At 48.5% G+C, this 19,509-nt stretch overlaps 1 protein-coding gene across 3 annotated transcripts in view; it reads left to right on the forward strand.

Annotated features, from left to right (window-relative positions):
* Positions 1 to 19,509, forward strand: part of eif2ak4 (eukaryotic translation initiation factor 2 alpha kinase 4) — a 125,492-nt gene that overhangs the window by 25,830 nt on the left and 80,153 nt on the right. For all 3 annotated transcript variants that reach the window (XM_033026581.1, XM_033026582.1, XM_033026583.1), the window contains exons 9-13: positions 5,685 to 6,220; positions 7,109 to 7,224; positions 9,620 to 9,780; positions 11,931 to 12,325; positions 14,740 to 14,812. In XM_033026581.1, the coding sequence (XP_032882472.1) occupies positions 5,685 to 6,220; positions 7,109 to 7,224; positions 9,620 to 9,780; positions 11,931 to 12,325; positions 14,740 to 14,812 (1,281 nt within the window). The remainder of the gene's footprint in view (positions 1 to 5,684; positions 6,221 to 7,108; positions 7,225 to 9,619; positions 9,781 to 11,930; positions 12,326 to 14,739; positions 14,813 to 19,509) is intronic.

The following is a 19,509-nucleotide window of genomic DNA, read 5'->3' on the forward strand; positions in this document are numbered from 1 at the left end:
GCTGCACTGCCTCAATCACATGGATGTCCTTCCTCAAATTAGGAGACCAAAACTGAGTTGGATGGGGTGCCGGACTTTGTGCGCGAAGTCGCACGATCCCGGGCCAAAACTCCTCTGCTGGCCCGCCTGCTGGGCTTTGTGTGCAGTCCGGCACCCGGGCCAACTCATCATTCACCCAGACACGGCCGAGTCGGTCAACGAATTGCTGTTGGGAATTTGATCCCCTATTTTGACCTTTTGTCCCTTATTTGGGAGTGAGAAAGTTGGCAACCCTACACATATCCCTGTCAGTCTTTCCTATTCCCGTGCCTGTCCAAGGGTAGGATGAAGTATAGTCGAGCATTGATTGAAGAGCTTGGGCCCAATGGCTATGACTATGACTATGTAATGTCCTTCCCGACTCCTCTGCAACTCCCAGGCATTTGTGAGGACACCTTTGCAAGGCTAACTGGAAGCACTTTTGCCTTGTCATAGTGCAGAGGTCAATGACGATAGACACAAAAAGCTGGAGTAACTCAGCGGGTCAGGCAGCATCTCTGGAGAGAAGGAATGGGTGACGTTTGGGGTCGAGACCCTTCATCAGACCAGCATCTGCAGCTCCTTCCCGCACACTCAATTATGGACAGTCTGTCTATTTCATTCTTGCTGTACTTCAATGTGGCATTTATGAGGCAATTGAAAGGCTTGCTAGGCCTTTTGGCAACGCAACCACCAGCCAACCAAGATTTAGTTCATCATTTCAACTGCTTCTGTTAGCAGCTCTTGCTCCCTTGCTCCGACACAAAATGCTGGAGTAACTCAGCGGGACAGACTAGTCTGAGGAAGGAGTCTCGACCCCAAACTTCACCATACCTTCTCTCCAGAGATGCTGCCTGTCCCGCTCGTAATCGGTTCAGTTTAAACCAGCAGCTGCAGTTTCTTCCTACACATTCTGTTTGCTTCCTTGCTTGTCAATCCCCGCAAATCATGTCCCTAAATGTCCGTAATCTGTGATCTCCTACGGTTTCTATCTCATCTGCTTCATTAAATCTCTACTGAATCACCTCCCAGGGGAGAGGTGCGGGGGGGGGGCAGCAAGAGTGGTTGTAGGGGTGAAGGGGGCAGCAAGAGTGGTTGTGGGGGGGAAGGGGGCAGCAAGAGTGGTTGTGGGGGGGGGGGGGGGGGCAGCAAGAGTGGTTGTGGGGGGGGGGACAGCAAGAGTGGTTGCGGGGGTGAAGGGGGCAGCAAGAGTGGTTGTAGGGGTGAAGGGGGCAGCAAGAGTGGTTGTGGGGAGGAGGGGGGCAGCAAGAGTGGTTGTAGTGGTGAAGGGGGCAGCAAGAGTGGTTGTAGTGGTGAAGGGGGCAGCAAGAGTGGTTGTGGGGGGGACACAGCAAGAGTGGTTGTAGGGGTGAAGGGGGCAGCAAGAGTGGTTGTGGGGGGGACACAGCAAGAGTGGTTGTAGGGGTGAAGGGGGCAGCAAGAGTGGTTGTGGGGGGGACACAGCAAGAGTGGTTGTAGGGGTGAAGGGGGCAGCAAGAGTGGTTGTAGTGGTGAAGGGGGCAGCAAGAGTGGTTGTGGGGGGGACACAGCAAGAGTGGTTGTAGGGGTGAAGGGGGCAGCAAGAGTGGTTGTGGGGGGGGCAGCAAGAGTGGTTGTAGGGGTGAAGGGGGCAGCAAGAGTGGTTGTGGGGGGGGCAGCAAGAGTGGTTGTGGGGGGGAAGGGGGCAGCAAGAGTGGTTGTGGGGGTGAAGGGGGCAGCAAGAGTGGTTGTGGGGGGGAAGGGGGCAGCAAGAGTGGTTGTGGGGGGGGCAGCAAGAGTGGTTGTGGGGGTGAAGGGGGCAGCAAGAGTGGTTGTGGGGGGGAAGGGGGCAGCAAGAGTGGTTGTGGGGGGGGCAGCAAGAGTGGTTGTGGGGGGGGCAGCAAGAGTGGTTGTGGGGGGGAAGGGGGCAGCAAGAGTGGTTGTGGGGGGGAAGGGGGCAGCAAGAGTGGTTGTGGGGGGGGCAGCAAGAGTGGTTGTGGGGGGGGCAGCAAGAGTGGTTGTGGGGGGGAAGGGGGCAGCAAGAGTGGTTGTGGGGGCAGCAAGAGTGGTTGTAGGGGTGAAGGGGGCAGCAAGAGTGGTTGTGGGGGGGGGGGCAGCAAGAGTGGTTGTAGGGGTGAAGGGGGCAGCAAGAGTGGTTGTGGGGGGGGGGCAGCAAGAGTGGTTGTAGGGGTGAAGGGGGCAGCAAGAGTGGTTGTGGGGGGGACACAGCAAGAGTGGTTGTAGGGGTGAAGGGGGCAGCAAGAGTGGTTGTGGGGGGGGGCAGCAAGAGTGGTTGTAGGGGTGAAGGGGGCAGCAAGAGTGGTTGTGGGGGGGGGCAGCAAGAGTGGTTGTAGGGGTGAAGGGGGCAGCAAGAGTGGTTGTGGGGGGGACACAGCAAGAGTGGTTGTAGGGGTGAAGGGGGCAGCAAGAGTGGTTGTGGGGGGGAAGGGGGCAGCAAGAGTGGTTGTGGGGAGGAGGGGGGCAGTAAGAGTGGTTGTGGGGTAGGGCAGCAAGAATGGTTGTGGGGGGGGCAGCAAGAATGGTTGTGGGGGGAAGGCAGCAAGAGTGGTTGTGGGGTAGGGCAGCAAGAAACATAGAAACATAGAATATAGGTGCAGGAGTAGGCCATTCGGCCCTTCGAGCCTGCACCGCCATTCAATATGATCATGGCTGATCATCCAACTCAGTATCCCGTACCTGCCTTCTCTCCATACCCCCTGATCTCTTTAGCCACAAGGGCCACATCTAACACCCTCATAAATATAGCTAATGAACTGGCCTCAACTACCTTCTGTGGCAGCGAATTCCACAGATTCACCACTCTCTGTGTGAAAAATGTTTTTCTCATCTCGGTCCTAAAAGACTTCCCCCTTATCCTTAAACTGTGACCCCTTGTTCTGGACTTCCCCAACATCCGGAACAATCTTCCTGCATCTAGCCTGTCCAACCCCTTAAGAATTTTGTAAGTTTCTATAAGATCCCCCCTCAAACCTCTAAATTCTAGCGTGTACAAGCCAAGTCTATCCAGTCTTTCTTCATATGAAAGTCCTGACATCCCAGGAATCAGTCTGGTGAACCTTCTCTGTACTCCCTCTATGGCAAGAATGTCTTTCCTCAGATTAGGAGACCAAAACTGCACGCAATACTCCAGGTGTGGTCTCACCAAGACCACGTACAACTGCAGTAGAACCTCCCTGCTCCTATACTCAAATCCTTTTGCTATGAATGCTAACATACCATTCGCCTTCTTCACTGCCTGCTGCACCTGCATGCCTACTTTTAATGACTGGTGTACCATGACACCCAGGTCTTGTTGCATCTCCCCCTTTCCTAATCGGCCACCATTCAGATAATAGTCTACTTTCCTGTTTTTGCCACCAAAGTGGATAACCTCACATTTATCCACATTATACTGCATCTGCCAAACATTTGCCCACTCACCCAGCCTATCCAAGTCACCTTGCAGTCTCCTAGCATCCTCCTCACAGCTAACACTGCCCCCCAGCTTCGTGTCATCTGCAAACTTGGAGATGTTGCATTCAATTCCCTCGTCCAAATCATTAATATAAATTGTAAATAGCTGGGGTCCCAGCACTGAGCCTTGCGGTACCCCACTAGTCACTGCCTGCCATTGTGAAAAGGACCCGTTTACTCCTACTCTTTGCTTCCTGTCTGCCAGCCAGTTCTCCACATCAATACTGAACCCCCAATACCGTGTGCTTTAAGTTTGTATACTAATCTCTTATGTGGGACCTTGTCGAAAGCCTTCTGAAAGTCGAGATATAACACATCCACTGGTTCTCCCTTATCCACTCTACTAGTTACATCCTCGAAAAATTCTATAAGATTCGTCAGACATGATTTACCTTTCATAAATCCATGCTGACTTTGTCCAATGATTTCACCACTTTCCAAATGTGCTGCTATCCCATCTTTAATAACTGATTCTAGCAGTTTCCCCACTACCGACGTTAAACTAACTGGTCTGTAATTCCCTGTTTTCTCTCTCCCTCCCTTTTTAAAAAGTGGGGTTACATTAGCTACCCTCCAATCCTCAGGAACTACTCCAGAATCTAAAGAGTTTTGAAAAATTATCACTAATGCATCCACTATTTCTGGGGCTACTTCCTTAAGTACTCTGGGATGCAGCCTATCTGACCCTGGAGATTTATCGGCCTTTAATCCATTCAATTTACCTAACAACACTTCCCGGCTAACCTGGATTTCACTCAGTTCCTCCATCTCATTTGACCCCCGGTCCCCTGCTATTTCCGGCAGATTATTTATGTCTTCCTTAGTGAAGACAGAACCAAAGTAGTTATTCAATTGGTCTGCCATGTCCTTGTTCCCCATGATCAATTCACCTGTTTCTGACTGCAAGGGACCTACATTTGTTTTAACTAATCTTTTTCTCTTCACATATCTATAAAAGCTTTTGCAGTCAGTTTTTATGTTCCCTGCCAGTTTTCTTTCATAATCTATTTTCCCTTTCCTAATTAAGCCCTTTGTCCTCCTCTGCTGGACTCTGAATTTCTCCCAGTCCTCTGGTAGGCTACTTTTTCTGGCTAATTTGTACGCTTCATCTTTTGCTTTGATACTATCCCTGATTTCCCTTGTTATCCACGGATGCACTACCTTCCCTGATTTATTTTTTTGCCAAACTGGGATGAACAATTGTTGTAGTTCATCCATGCAGTCTTTAAATGCCTTCCATTGCATATCCACCGTCAACCCATTAAGAATCAATTGCCAATCTATCTTGGCCAATTCACGTCTCATACCCTCAAAGTTACCTTTCTTTAAGTTCAGGACCCTTGTTTCTGACTTAACAATGTCACTCTCCATCCTAATGAAGAACTCAACCATATTATGGTCACTCTTGCCCAAGGGGCCACGCACAACAAGACTGCTAACTAACCCTTCCTCATTACTCAATACCCAATCTAGAATAGCCTGCTCTCTCGTTGGTTCCTCTACATGTTGGTTTAGAAAACTATCCCGCATACATTCCAAGAAATCCTCTTTTTCAGCACCCCTGCCAATTTGATTCACCCAATCTATATGTAGATTGAAGTCACCCATTATAACTGTTTTACCTTTGTTGCACGCATTTCTAATTTCCTGTTTGATGCCATCCCCAACTGCACTACTACTGTTAGGTGGCCTGTACACAACTCCCAGTAGAGTTTTCTGCCCCTTAGTGTTTCGCAGCTCTACCCATATCGATTCCACATCCTCCAAGCTAATTTTCTTCCCTTCTATTGCGTTAATCTGCTCTCTAATCAGCAACGCTACCCCACCTCCTTTCCCTTTCTGTCTATCCCTCCTGAATATTGAATATCCCTGGATGTTCAGCTCCCAGCCTTGGTCACCCTGGAGCCATGTCTCCGTGATCCCAACTATCACGGTTGTGGTTGTGGGGTAGGGCAGCAAGAGTGGTTGTGGGGTAGGGCAGCAAGAGTGGTTGTGGGGTAGGGCAGCAAGAGTGATTGTGGGGGGGGGCAGCAAGAGTGGTTGTGGGGGGAGAGGTCAGCAAGAGTGGTTGTGGGGGTGGGCGAGGAGAGGGGGGCAAGTTTGGTGGTGGGGGGGGGGCTAGGGCGGGGAGTGGAAGGTTGGTGAGAATGTGAGGGGGGGGGGGGGGGGGGGCAAATCCCTAATTCAATCTCTCTCGTGTTTTTTTTCTCCAGATACAAGGCGCGGAAACTGAGTTTAGCTCCTTGCTGAAACTGAGCCACACTAATCTGGTCCGCTACATGGCAATGAGCTGGAGAGAGCGGGAGAACTCGATCGTGATCAGCCTGCTTGTGGAGCACGTCAACTGCTCCAGCTTGGCGGAGGTCCTGGACACTGGGGCCCCTGCTGCTCCCGGCCAGCTCCAGCATTACGCAGCACAGCTGCTGGCCGCCCTCGACTACCTGCACGGCAACTCCGTGGTGCACAAGGTTCTCAACGCCTCCAGCGTGCTGATCGACCTCAGGGGCAACGTCAGGCTGACCGACTACAGCATCTCCAAGCGCCTGGCCGACATCTGCAAGGAGGACGTGTTTGAAGAAACCAAAGTGCGCTTCAGTGAGAACGCCCTGCCCTACAAGAGCGGGAAGAAGGGGGACGTGTGGAGACTGGGCCTTCTCTTGTTGGCCCTCAGCCAAGGGGTGGCTGTGAAGGAATACCCAGTAACGGTGCCCAATAGCCTGCCCGGCGACTTGCAGGACTTTCTCAACAAGTAAGTTGTATATCACCAGCAGTGTGCCTGTTGATGGTCACACACATCTCGTCACATGGTCAGTGTGCCATGAATTGTGGGCACAGACAGAGATGCTCCTTGAATGCCCCTGACGTGCATATTGAAGTGGGGATGTCATTTGTATGGTCCCGCTCCCCTCCATCCTGAGCTCCCCCACCCGATTCTCCATACAATACTACACTCCCATCTGAACCTTCTCTATCTCTTTCATCTCTCTACTCTCCTCTCTCTCTCTTCTCTCTCTCTCTCTCTCTATCTCTCTCTCTCTTCTCTCTGTATCTCTCTGTCTCTATGTCTCTCTGTCTCCTGTCCTCTGTCTCTCTGCTCTCTGTCTCTCTGTATCTCGTCTCTCTGTATCTCTCTCTCTCTGTCTCTCTGTCTCTCTCTCTGTCTCTCTCTCTGTCTCTCGTCTCTCTCTCTGTCTCTCGTCTCTCTCTCTGTCTCTCTCTGTCTCTGTCTCTGTCTCTCGCTCTGTCTCTCTCTCTGTCTCTCTCTCTGTCTCTCTCTCTCTGTCTCTCTCTCTCTGTCTCTCTCTCTCTGTCTCTCTCTCTCTCTCTCTGTCTCTCTGTCTCTCTCTCTCTCTCTCTGTCTCTCTCTCTCTCTCTCTCTGTCTCTCTCTCTCTCTCTCTGTCTCTCTCTCTCTCTGTCTCTCTGTCTCTCTCTCTCTCTCTGTCTCTCTCTCTCTCTCTCTCTCTCTCTGTCTGTCCCTGTCTCTCTCTCTTGTGCTCTCCACCCTCTCTCTCTCTATCTCTGTTTCTCCCTGCCCACTCTCGCCCTCCCTCCTCTCCTCTCAATGCTCTTTCTCTTTCGCCCTCAGTCCTCTGTCTCGCTCCCTCTCACTTGCTCTGTGCCCTCTCTATCTCATAGGTGTGTATGTTTGGAGGACAAAGTGCGCTGGAGCACCCAGCAACTCCTCCAACATCCCTTTATCAAGCCTCCGGTAGTGCGTGCTCTGTCCCCTGGCAGTGAAGACAGCCCAGAAGGTAAGCGGTCCAACCCATCACACTGCACAATATTGTTCTCCCTCAGCCCCGATGCTCAACGCAAGTCGGGTACGTTAGAAGCTAGGAACGACATCCTTGTACTAGTAAATCCTAAAGGCTTTGCACTACGATAATTTCGGTCTCGGTGGCCTACATCGTCTATTGCATCAACTTTTTAATAATATTCCTGCTGGTTTTAATCTAGTTTTAGAGATACAGCATGGAAACAGGCCCACCGTGTCTGCGTCGATCAGCTATAAGATCTCCCATACACTAGTTGTATCCTACACACTGGGGACAATTTGTTTATAGAAGCCAATTAACTTTCAAACCCGCATCTCTTTCGAATGTGGGAAGAAACCAGGAGAAAACCCACAAGGTCACAGGCAGAGCATACAAACTACACACTACACACAGACAGCACCCATCGTCAGGATTGAATCCGGGTCTCTGGCACTGTAAGGCAACATCTCTACCGCTGTGCCACCGTGCCTCCCTCTGTGCTACTTAATGTGAAATTACACTGTAGTATTAGTTTTGCTCTTACAAGCCCTTGTTCCAATTGTCTTCCATTTAACCAGTGGCAGCATTTGTCCACATCCTTTAAATACCATCTTTTTTCAAATACTGCCCTCGAGGCTGTTGGCAATATCTCCTTTACTGCTTTCCAGGAGTTGCTTCTATCGCTTGCCTATTTCTCTAGGCTCCGAAATGTACAAGGATGTTGCCAGGACGAGGTGGAACACTTGGGATATTGAACATAGGGGAAAGTATATACTTTCTGTCAAGACCCTTAACGGCATTGCTGTACCGAGGGATCTTGGGGTCCAAGTCCACAGCTACCTGAAAGTGGCAACACAAGTAGATAGAGTGAGATCCCCTTTCATCGATCAGGGGATTGAGCATAACAGTCTAGTTTAGAGATCCAGCACGGAAACAGGCCCTTTGGCCCACCGGGTCCGTGCCGACCAGCGATCCCCTGTACATTAACACTATCCTACACACACTAGGGACAATTTTTACATTTACCAAGCCAATTCACCTACAAACTTGTACGTCTTTGGTGTGTGGGAGGAAACTGAAGATCTCGGAGAAATCCCACGCAGGTCACGGGGAGAACGTACAAACTCCGTACAGACAGCACCCGTAGTCGGGATCGAACCCGGGTCTCCGACGCTGCATTCGCTGTAAGGTGCCACCGTGACCGTCAGGAAGTTATTTTGCAGCTACTTGGGGTAGGCCGCAGTTCATAAGTTCATAAGTGATAGGAGTAGATTTAGGTTATTCGGCCCATCGAGTCTATCAAGGCTTCAATCATGGCTGACCTATCCCTCCCTGCTAACCCCATTCCCCTTCTCCCCATAAACCCCGACACCCATACTAATCACAAATCTCTGTCTTTAAAATATCCATTGACTTGGCCTCCCCAGCCTTCTGTGGCAATGAATTCCACAGATTCACCACCCTCTGAAATTTGGAGCATTATTATGCAGTTTTAGTCACCATATCCTTTTTACTCCAAGGAAGGGTGGATGTGGAGGCTTTGGAGAGGGTGCAGAAGAGGTTTACTAGAACGCTGCTTGGATTAGAAGGTATTAGCTATAAACTAGAAGTATTAGCTACAAGGGCAGGGTGTGTTTTTGTTGTTGTTGCAGCATTGGAGGTGGAGTGATGATCTAATGGGTTTATAAACGTATGAGTGGAATAGGTAGGATAGACAGTCGAGAACTTTTTCCTCGGGTGGATATATCAAATATTAGAGGCCATTGCTTTAAGGCGAAAGGGGCAAAGTGTAAAGTCAAATCAAGTCAATTTTAGGTACACAAAAATTCTGGAGAAACTCAGCGGGTGCAGCAGCATCTATGGAGCGAAGGAAATAGGCAACGTTTCGGGCTGAAACCCTTCTTCAGACCTCTGTCAAGTCAATTTTATTTCTATAGCACATTTAAAAACAACTCTCGTTGACCAAAGTGCTTTACATCAGTGCAGGTACTAACATGCTACATACAGTGGTACATAGATCAACAATACATACATAAATACATACAGCGTTCCCTCAGAGGACCTCAAGAAAGGCTTGAGAGTAGAAATAGGTTTTAAGTCATAAGAGTCGATGGAGGGGGCAGTTCTGATGAGGAGAGGGATGCTGTTCCATAGTCTAGGTGCTGCACCCCTGAGCTAATGCTTGGACCGCGGGAATGTTTTTATGTAAAGGGCGGTGGGTACTTGGAGCACATGGTATAATGGTGTTGAAGAGGCGTTTATTGATATGCAGGGAATGGAAGGATGTGGAACACGTGGGGGCAGAGTTTAACTTGGCATCATGTACAGAGGTGGACATTGTGGGCCGAAGGGCCTCTTCCTGTGCTGCACTGTTCTATTCTCCTCTTTTCAGATTTGGCCGGAGGAACAGACTGTTCGGAAACCGTTATCCTCAACAGCCACCTTCTGAAAGCGTCACTCTTCACAGACACCCAGAAACAGCTTTCACATTATTACAAAGAGTTTGAGGAGCTGCAGCTTCTGGGGAAAGGTGCCTTCGGAGCTGTAATCAAGGTCATTCTAAGTAATAATCTTGAACTCTTTCCTGTATGCCTCCTGTAGTTTTTAAATTAAGTACTTTGTTTGCACTCTGCAGCTGCTCCTCAACTTACGATGGGGTTAGGGGAAGGTTGTGGATGCTTTGGGAAAGGCGCAGAGGAGGCTTACCAGAATGATGCCTGGTTTAGGGGGTATTAGCTGCAGGGAGAGGTTGGACAGTCCTGGATGCCAGAGGTTGCAGGGCAACCTGATAGACATACATAAAATGATGTGAGGCATAGATTAGTCAGAATCTTTTTTTTCCCAGGATGGAAAAATCAAATATTAGAGGGCATATCTCCGAGGTGAGAGGCTCAAAGTTTGATGTACGGGGCAAGTTTATTACACAGAGTGTGGTGGGTGCCTGGAATGTGCTGCGCGGGGTGGTGGTTGAGACAGATGCGATAGTGGCATTTAAGAGACTTTTAGATAGGCACATGGACATGTAGGGATTAGAGGGATATGGGTTATGTGCGGGCAGATAAGAGTTGGTTTTGGCATCATGTTCGGCATAGACATTGTGGGTCAAAGGGCCTGTTCTTGCGCTGTTCCATGTTTGATAAACCTTATTTATATATATATATATCACAAACAAATCTGCACCTGTGGTGCACGAAGGAAGGGACTGCAGATGCTGCTTTAAACCTAAGATAGACACAAAAAGCTGGAGTAACTCAGTAGGTCAAGCAGCATCTGTGGGATGACAGATGGCACAATGGGCTAAGTGTTCGGCTGGCAACCGGAAGGTGGCCGGTTCGAATCCCGCTTGGAGTGCATACTGTCGTTGTGTCCTTGGGCAAGACACTTCACCCACCTTTGCCTGTGTGTGAATGTGTGTGAGTGATTGGTGGTGGTCGGAGGGGCCATAGGCGCAGAATGGCAGCCACGCTTCCGTCAGTCTGCCCCAGGGCAGCTGTGGCTACAGAAGTAGCTTACCACCACCGAGTGTGACTGAGGAGTGAATGAATAATGCGATGTAAAGCGCCTTGAGTATTAGAAAGGCGCTATATAAATCCCATCCATTATTATTATTATTATCTGTGGAGAAAAGGAATAGGTGGCATTTCGGGTCGAGACCCTCCTTCAGAATTAGTCAGGGGAAAGGAAAATGAGAGATACAGACAGATACAGAGAGATATAGGACAAATGAACGAGACATATGCAAAAACGTATATGATCAAGGCAACAGGCCTTGGCTGTGGGCTGGGTGAAAATGAGTTACAGACAATGAAACTCACCAGGACAACAGTGAATCTAGTACAATGACCAGGGTGGGGGAGGGGCGCAGAGAGAGGGGATGCAAGGGTTACTTAAAGTTAGAGAAGTCAATGTTCATACCGCTGGGGTGTAAGCTGCCCAAGCTAAATGTGAGGTGCTGTTCCTCCAATTTGCGCTGGGCCTCACTCTGACAGTGGAGGAGGCCCGGGACAGAATGGGACGGGGAGTTAAAGTGTTTAGCAACTGGGAGATCATGTAGGCCTAGGCGGACTGAGCGGAGAGGTTCAGCAAAAACAATCGTCCAATCTATGTTTGGTGTCGCCGATGTATAAGAACCCACACCTGGAACAGCGGATACACGTAGATGAGGTAGAAAGAGGTGCAAGTGAACCTTTGCCTCACCCGAAAAGACTGTCGGGGTCCCTGGACAGAGTCGAGGGGGGGAGGTATAGGGACAGGTGTTGCATCTCCTGTGGTTGCAGGGGAAAGTACCTGGGGAGTACCTTGTGGCTCCATTCTCCAAGGTAGACAAAAGTGCTGGAGAAACTCAGCGGGTGCAGCAGCATCTATGGAGCGAAGGAAATAGGCAACGTTTGCACCCTAGCGGCATGAACATTGACTTCTCCAATTACCGGTAGCCCTTGCTGTCTCCTCCCCTTCTCAGCACTCCCTTAGCCCTTTGGCTCCTCCTCTGGCCCCTCACCCTACATCAGTCTGAAGAAGGGTTTTGGCCCAAAACGTTGCCTATTTTCTTCGCTCCATAAATGCTGCTGCACCCGCTGAGTTTCTCCAGCACTTTTGTCTACCTTCGATTTTCCAGCATCTGCAGTTCCTTCTCAAAGACTCCATTCTCCAATTCTATATGATCTTGAGCCACGATGTAAATGTCACGTTATGCTTCATTCTAGGTAAAGAATAAATTGGATGGTTGCTACTATGCCATCAAGCGCATTCTGGTCAATCCGAGCAGTAAGCAGTTCCGCAGGATAAAGGGCGAGGTGACACTGCTGTCCCGCCTGAACCATGAGAACATTGTCAGGTACTACAACGCCTGGATCGAGAAGCATGAAATCCAGCCTGCTCCGAACACAACCGCCGAAAGCGCGCAGGAAACGGCGGAGCCGGGCCCCCCGAATAAATGGGGGTCACCGGATGATGTGGAAAAGAATGCCTCGCCCGCAGTTACGACCAGCTCGGTGGAGTGGAGCACGTCGATTGAGAGATCGTCAAGTACTAAGTGTGGCGACAGGGAGTCGAGTGACGAAGACGAGGAGGAGGAGGATGTGTTCTGTGCATCTTTTCTGTGAGTATGATGAAGGATGAACAGAATGTTTTTGTTTAATCACTGCGGGGGTTACGGGGAGAAGGCAGGAGAATGGGGTTAGGAGGGAGAGATAGGTCAGCCATGATTGAATGGTTGAGTGTACTCGATGGGCCGAATGGCCTAATTCTACTCCTATCACTTAAGACCGTATGACCTTATGAGAATGCCGCCATTAATAGATATTTTCTGTATTCCTGGTCCAGGACACAAAAGATAGTCAAATTGTTTTAGTTTCGTTTAGTTTAGAGATACAGCGCGGAAACAGGCCCTTTGGCCGACCAGCAATCCCCACCCTACACCCACCAGGGACAATTTACATTTATACCAAGCCAATTAACCTACAAACCTGCCCGTCTTTGGAGTGTGGGAGGAAACCAAAGATCTCGGAGAAAAACCACGCAGGTCACGGGGAGAACGTACAAACTCCGTACAGACAGCACCCATAGTCAGGATGGAACCCGGGTCTCTGGCGCTGTATTCACTGTAACTCTACCGCTGTGTCACCATGCCACCAATTCACTTCAATACCAGAGGTTGAGGAGAGACCTGATAGAATATATTAAATTACGAAAGGCAGAGGTACAATAGACGGCCAGAACCTTTTTCCCAGGATAAATAAAAATATTAAATACTAGAAGGCATAGCCTGAAGATGAGAGGAGCGAAAGGAGTTGGCGTTTATTTCACACTGTGTGATGGGTGCCTGGAATGCACTGCCAGGGGTTGTGCTGGAGGCAGATACATTAGTAGTGTTTAAGAGGCTTTTGGACAGGCGCGTGGATTTGCAGGGAATAGAGGGGTGTGAAATAATGTACGGGCAGGTAAGGATAGATAGATCAGCCATGATTAAATGGCGGAGTAGACTTGATGGGCCGAATGGCCTAATTCTACTCCTATCACTTGTGACCTTATGACTTTGTCTTACCACTCTGTTCGGCACAGACGTTGTGGGCAAAAGAGCTCGATCCTGTCAGAAGCCTTTTCCCTTTACCCTAAAGCTATGCGGCGTTGAAATGTCAAAGACCTTTAGGGTACACCTTCAAGGTGAGAGGGCAGAGTTTAGAGGAGATGTGCAGAACAAAGGGTGGGTGATGGGAACACGACGCCAGGGTAGTGGAGACAGGTACATTTGTGGCAGTTTTGGTCCCCTAATATGAGGAAGGACATTCTTGCTATTGAGGGAGTGCAGCGTAGGTTTACAAGGTTAATTCCCGGGATGGAGGGACTGTCATATGCTGAGAGAACGGAGCAGCTGGGCTTGTACACTCTGGAGTTTAGAAGGATGAGAGGGATTCTTATTGAAACATATAAGATTGTTAAGGGCTTGGACACGCTAGAGGCAGGAAACATGTTCCAGATGTTGGGGGATTCCAGAACCAGGGGCCACAGTTTAAGAATAAGGAGTAAGCCATTTAGAACGGAGACGAGGAAACACTTTTTCTCACAGAGAGTTGTGAGTCTGTGGAATTCTCTGCCTCAGAGGGCGGTGGAGGCCAGTTCACTGGATACTTTTAAGAGAGAGCTAGATAGGGCTCTTAAAGATGGCGGAGTCAGGGGATTTGGGGAGAAGGCAGGAACGGGGTACTGATTGGGGATGATCAGCCATGATCACATTGAATGGCGGTGCTGGCTCGAAGGGGCAAATGGCCTACTCCTGCACCTATTGTCTATTGTCTATTAAAGTGGCTTTTAGATAAGCAAGTGGATATGCAGGGAATGGAGTGATATGCAAAGGGAAGAGATAAGTTTATGTTGGTAGCATGTTCGGCACAGACATTGTGGAACAGAAGGGCCTGTTCTCTACCGTTCAATGTTCTAACTAGTAAGACTTGTTTCCATTGTTCCAGCAGACAGAATTTGCTGCATCAGACTACATTTTATTAAGCGGGCAGGGGCAAGCCTGAAAGGCATTGTGGAGGCCTGTGGATCTTTCTCATGGGACCCTAATCAAGTCCTGGGGTGTAAATGGGCCTGGATTGAAATCATTACATCAATAACACCCCAAAAGCCCTTCATTTTCTCATATTCCCTTATGACAAAGAAAGAGGCTGTTCGCCCCATTGAGTCTATGCCAGTTCTCAGCGCATTCAGTGATCCCCCACTTATTTTTTTGTCTGAAGAAGGGTCTGGACCCAAAACGTCACCCATTCCTTCTCTCCAGGGATGCTTGTCTGTCCCGCTGAGTTACTGCAGCATCTTGTGTCTATGGTTTAAACCAGCATTTGCAGTTCCTTCCTACACATATTCATGGGGTAATCTATTTGCTCCTCATGTACCCATCAATGCCCCTCCGATTATAGTGCACAGGTTCTTCTGCCCTAGGGCCTTATTTTTCCTCTTGTTTGCCAAGTTTGCTTGATGTTGTATATTGAATGCCCTCTTTGTTTTTTACAGGCAAGCCAATAGTGATTCAGACAGTGACATTGTCTTTGAGAATGGCGATGAGAACAGTGACATCATCACCACGGTAAGGGACTAGGCACGGTGGAGCAGCGGTAGAGTTCCCGCCTTACATCGCTTACTGCACCAGAGACCTAGGTTCGATCCCGACTACAGGTGCTATCTGTACGCAGTTTGCACGTTCTCCCCGTGACCCGTGTGGGTTTTCTCCGGCCGTTCCGCTCTCATCCCACACTCCAAAGACGCACAGGTTTGCAGGTTAATTGGCTTGGTATAATTGTAAATTGTCCCTAGTGCGTGTAGGATAGTGTTAGTGTGCGGGGATCGCTGGTCGGTGCGGACTCGGTGGGCCGAAGGGCCTGTTTCCACTCTGTATCTCTAACCTAAACAAAATTAGAATGTTACCCAGGAATATTGTGTTTCGGTTTAAGAAGGAACTGCAGATGCTGGAAAATCAAAGGTAGACAAAAGTACCGGAGAAACTCAGCGGGTGCAGCAGCATCTATGGAGCGAAGGAAATAGGCAACATTTCGGGCCGAAACCCTTCTTCTATTTCCTTCGCTCCATAGTGCTGCCGCATCAGCTGAGTTCCTCCAGCACTTTTGGCTATCATATTGTGTTTCTGGTCAGCTTTGTTCAATTGCACCTCTAAGTCAGAAGGTAATGATAGACACTGCAGTACTCTGTTCCATCTAGATATGCTGCCCAGATTTAAATTTATTTCTTGTTGCTATCTTTGGCGTGTGACTGGATAACAACAACAACGACCATCACTTAAGATGTAGAAACAAAGAACTGCAAATGCCGGTTAATACACAAATGGAAACAAAGTGCTGGAGTAACTTAGTGGGTCAGGCAGCAACCCTGAGAACATGGATAGGTGATGTTTTGGCTTGAGACCCTTCTGCAGACTGAGGTCTGAGTTCTGAGGTTGGAGTGTCAGGGGATTAGGGAAGGGCCTGTTTCCACGTTGTAGGTCTCTGTAAGAATCTGCACCAATCTGAACATTAACAATACTCAATGACTTGGCCTCCACATCAGCCATCGAGCCATAGTGGCTGTGGGGGCCAAGTCATTGAGTTTTTTTAATGCGCAGATTAACAGATTCATGATTAGTGCGGGTGTCTGGGGTGATGGGGAGAAGGCAGGAGAATGGGGTTGAAAGGGAAAGATAGATCAGCCATGATTGAATGGCGGCGTAGACTTGATGGGCCGAATGGCCTAATTCTGCTCCTATCACTTATGACCTTATGAACAACGCTTGTATGGCAGTACCATATTTTTGTTCAATTTCCATTCAGGTCTCTTGCAGGTCAAATTGTTGTTCGATTAACTCTTTCAACAGTTATATCCGGTGGGGCGTGCCCGCCCTTCACCGTCAATGGAAACTGCTCATTTCCTTTACTTGCCAAGATGTTGCTTGAAAGGTTTTGTGGGGTCTTGAGTCGTGGACCTATTTACCAGGTGGGGATTGCCGCCGGAGCTGTTTGGGACCTCGAGCCTGCTGGGGTCTCGAGTCGTTGACCTCAAGACGGCTCCTCAAGGGCCTGTCCCACTCGGGCGTCATTTGCGCGTCACGCAGTCGGCGCGCGAAGATTTTGTACATCCCAAAATCCTGGGGCGCCGCGCACGACCGTGCGTCACCGCCTACGTCACCACGCACCATGCGCGCATCACGTGCGCAGCACGACGCACGCGTCGCACTTCGTGACACGTAAATGATGTCGCATAAATACCGCGCAAATGACACCCAAGTGGGGCAGGCCCTTCAGGCTGAGCTTCTTCAAAGATCACAAGGAGGCAGACCAGGGAGGACAATGACCAAGGACCAAAGAGGAGTCCTAGGTGCGGTGTCCGATGTTCTCAGGGGTTATTCCTCCAACGATCCTGCCAACTGCGCCAAGATTGTAGGACGACTGAATTCTCAATGATTTGCCAACTCCAGAAGTAGCAATTCAAAACGTTTTATTCTGGCACAATGGCTGTATGGTATTAAAATATCTGCAGGTCTTAACTAAAAACTGAACGTATCTTAACTAACAAGACAAAGGAACTATGGAATTCAAACTAAAACACTAAGTCTACTCCACTAAAGACTGTACATAACTCACAACCAAATTTCAACTGACAGCTTTCACACAGAACACACTACTGAAAAACAGGCTTCCTTATGTATATAGGGTGATTAGGATGTACCAAGCACCTCCTGCATCGTGAAGGGATCATTAGTTTAGTCTAGAGATAAACGCGGAAACAGGCAGTACGTCATTGTTCACAGTTTAGTTTAGACATTCAGCACAGAAACAGGCCCTTTAGCCCACCAAGCCCGCCCAGCGATCATGTCCAGTTGACCACCGATCCCCGCTGGAGTCTGAAGAAGGGTTTCGGCCCGAAACGTTGCTTATTTCCTTCGCTCCATAGATGCTGCTGCACTCGCTGAGTTTCTCCAGCACTTTTGTATACCAGCGATCCCCGCACACTTAAGTAAGTAAGTTTATTGGCCAAGTATTCACATACAAGGAATTTGCCTTGGTGCTCCGCCCACAAGTAACAACATGACATACAGTGACAGTTACGAATGACTCAGAGAACACTAAACATTAATAATAATAAAACATTAATGATAAAACACCATTGATCAAGCAATTTACACTTATACAGAGCCAATGAACCTACAAACTTGTGCATCTTTGGAGAGTGGGAGGAAACCAGAGATCCCGGAGAAAACCCACGTGGTCACGGGGAGAACGTACAAACTCCGTACAGACAAGCACCCGTAGTCAGTATTGAACCTGGGTCTCTGGCGCTGTAAGGCAGCACCTCTACTGCTGCGCCACTGTGCCGCTCATTCTATCAGTTGCATCTTGAGTTCACAAGCTGCCCTTTGTCAATGTGTTTAGCGAACCTGTTCTCCAGCAGTTAATGATCTTTTTAACAAAATTAACCCCATTAGTGCTCTGTGAGTCCCAACACCCAAAATATAAAGCTGGTTACCCAGGAAATAATTGTGTATGACATTTGACTATTTGGCTATTTGTACCTACTTTGTACTTAACCTTTTGTTTTGTAATAATCCTGTTTGCTTGTGACTTTGGTAGTTTCAGCCTGGAAGAGTTCTGCACTATTAAACCCCTGTCCCACGGTACGAGTTCATTCCAAGAGTTCTCCCGCGTTTGCCCTGATTTGAACTCGGAGATTTACGGTAATGGCCGCTCGTCGGTACTCGGGGCTCTCGTGGACATTTTTCATCATGTTGAAAAATCTTCACGAGTCTTCCCGAGCTTACCTGCCGTTAGCGAGTCTTCCCGAGTACCTGCCGTTAGCGTTACGAGCCGCTAAGAGACGTCCCCAAGCTCCGACGTACCCGCTACGTTCATTCTCCGTGCTTACCACGAGTTTGATTTTTTTTAAACTCGGGAGAGCTCTTGGAATGAACTCGTACCGTGGGACAGGGCTTTTAGATGTTATTAATAGCACGATATCTTTTTCAGTTGACAATTTTAAGATGTTACTCAATATTACAGATAGTTCTGCTATAACACAAGTGATGAATTGAGGAAATTACTCTGCATTTTGTGGCCAGATTGGTCTTAAGGCGACTTTGATCAGGAACTAGAGAAACATTTAAACGTTAGTTTGGAAATTGAAAATTCAAAAATAAAATACCTTGGATTTAAAAGAAGGCAGACAAAAAAATGCTGGAGAAACTCAGCGGGTGAGGCCGCATCTATGGAGAGAAGGAATAGGCGACGTTTTGGATCGAGACCCTTCTTCAGACTAATGTCTGAAGGGGATGGAGTGAGAAAGCAAGGACTATCTAAAATTAGAGAAGTCAATGTTCATATCACTGCGGTGTAAACTCCCTAAGCGAATATGAGGTACTATATAATTCTGATCTTATCACTTATGAACTTATGAAAAAGTATAGGAGGGGAAGAAATTCTGTTCTATACGCCGTCCCCACAGTAAACAGACATTATTCTCTCTTAAGAACACAGCTGCTACTTCAACCACGTATGGCCACTGAAATGGACAAACAATCGCTGCTATTAACACTTTTGCTATGATACTCTATTAAAAAATGTATTGTGCAGTCTTTAGTATATTTAGCTTGGAGTAACAAAAATAAACTGGGAACATAGAACATTACAGCGCAGGAACAGGTCCTTAGGCTCATGTTGTCTGTGCTGAACATAATACCAGGTAAACTAATCCTCCTTGCCTGCATGCGAGCCATATCCGTCCATATCTAACAAGTTTCACAGTTCGTAAAGCCCCTGTCCCATGATGCGAATTCACCCAAGAGCTCTCCCGAGTTTAAAAAAAAAAATCAAACTCGTGGTACTTCATCATGAGTATTTTTCTACCCTTGGAAATTTTTCACACTGTTGAAAAAACTTCACTAGTTTCCGCGTTTCCCGAGTAGCTGCTGTTACCGTTACAAGCCGCTACGAGACATCCACGAGCTTCGTACGTTCTACGTACTTACCACGAGTTTGATTTTTTTTAAACTCGGGAGAGCTCTTGGGTGAACTCGCATCGTGCGACAGGGGCTTTATGATAGATCTGTCGTGAGTTCACACTGTCTATAGCCACCAATAAGCCAATTGGGGAAACACCTTGCGTGAGGTCATCTGTTGCCGGCCTGAATTGTTCTGGTATTTTTTCTTTTTTCTCGCTTCCAGCTTCCCCCCCCGTTGCATTGAGTCTGAGCAAGTGTCTCGACCAGAAACTTCACCGGTCCATTTTCTCCAGAGATGCTGC

The sequence above is a fragment of the Amblyraja radiata genome, chromosome 9 (assembly GCF_010909765.2).
Source record: "Amblyraja radiata isolate CabotCenter1 chromosome 9, sAmbRad1.1.pri, whole genome shotgun sequence".
NCBI classification, from domain to species: domain Eukaryota; kingdom Metazoa; phylum Chordata; class Chondrichthyes; order Rajiformes; family Rajidae; genus Amblyraja; species Amblyraja radiata.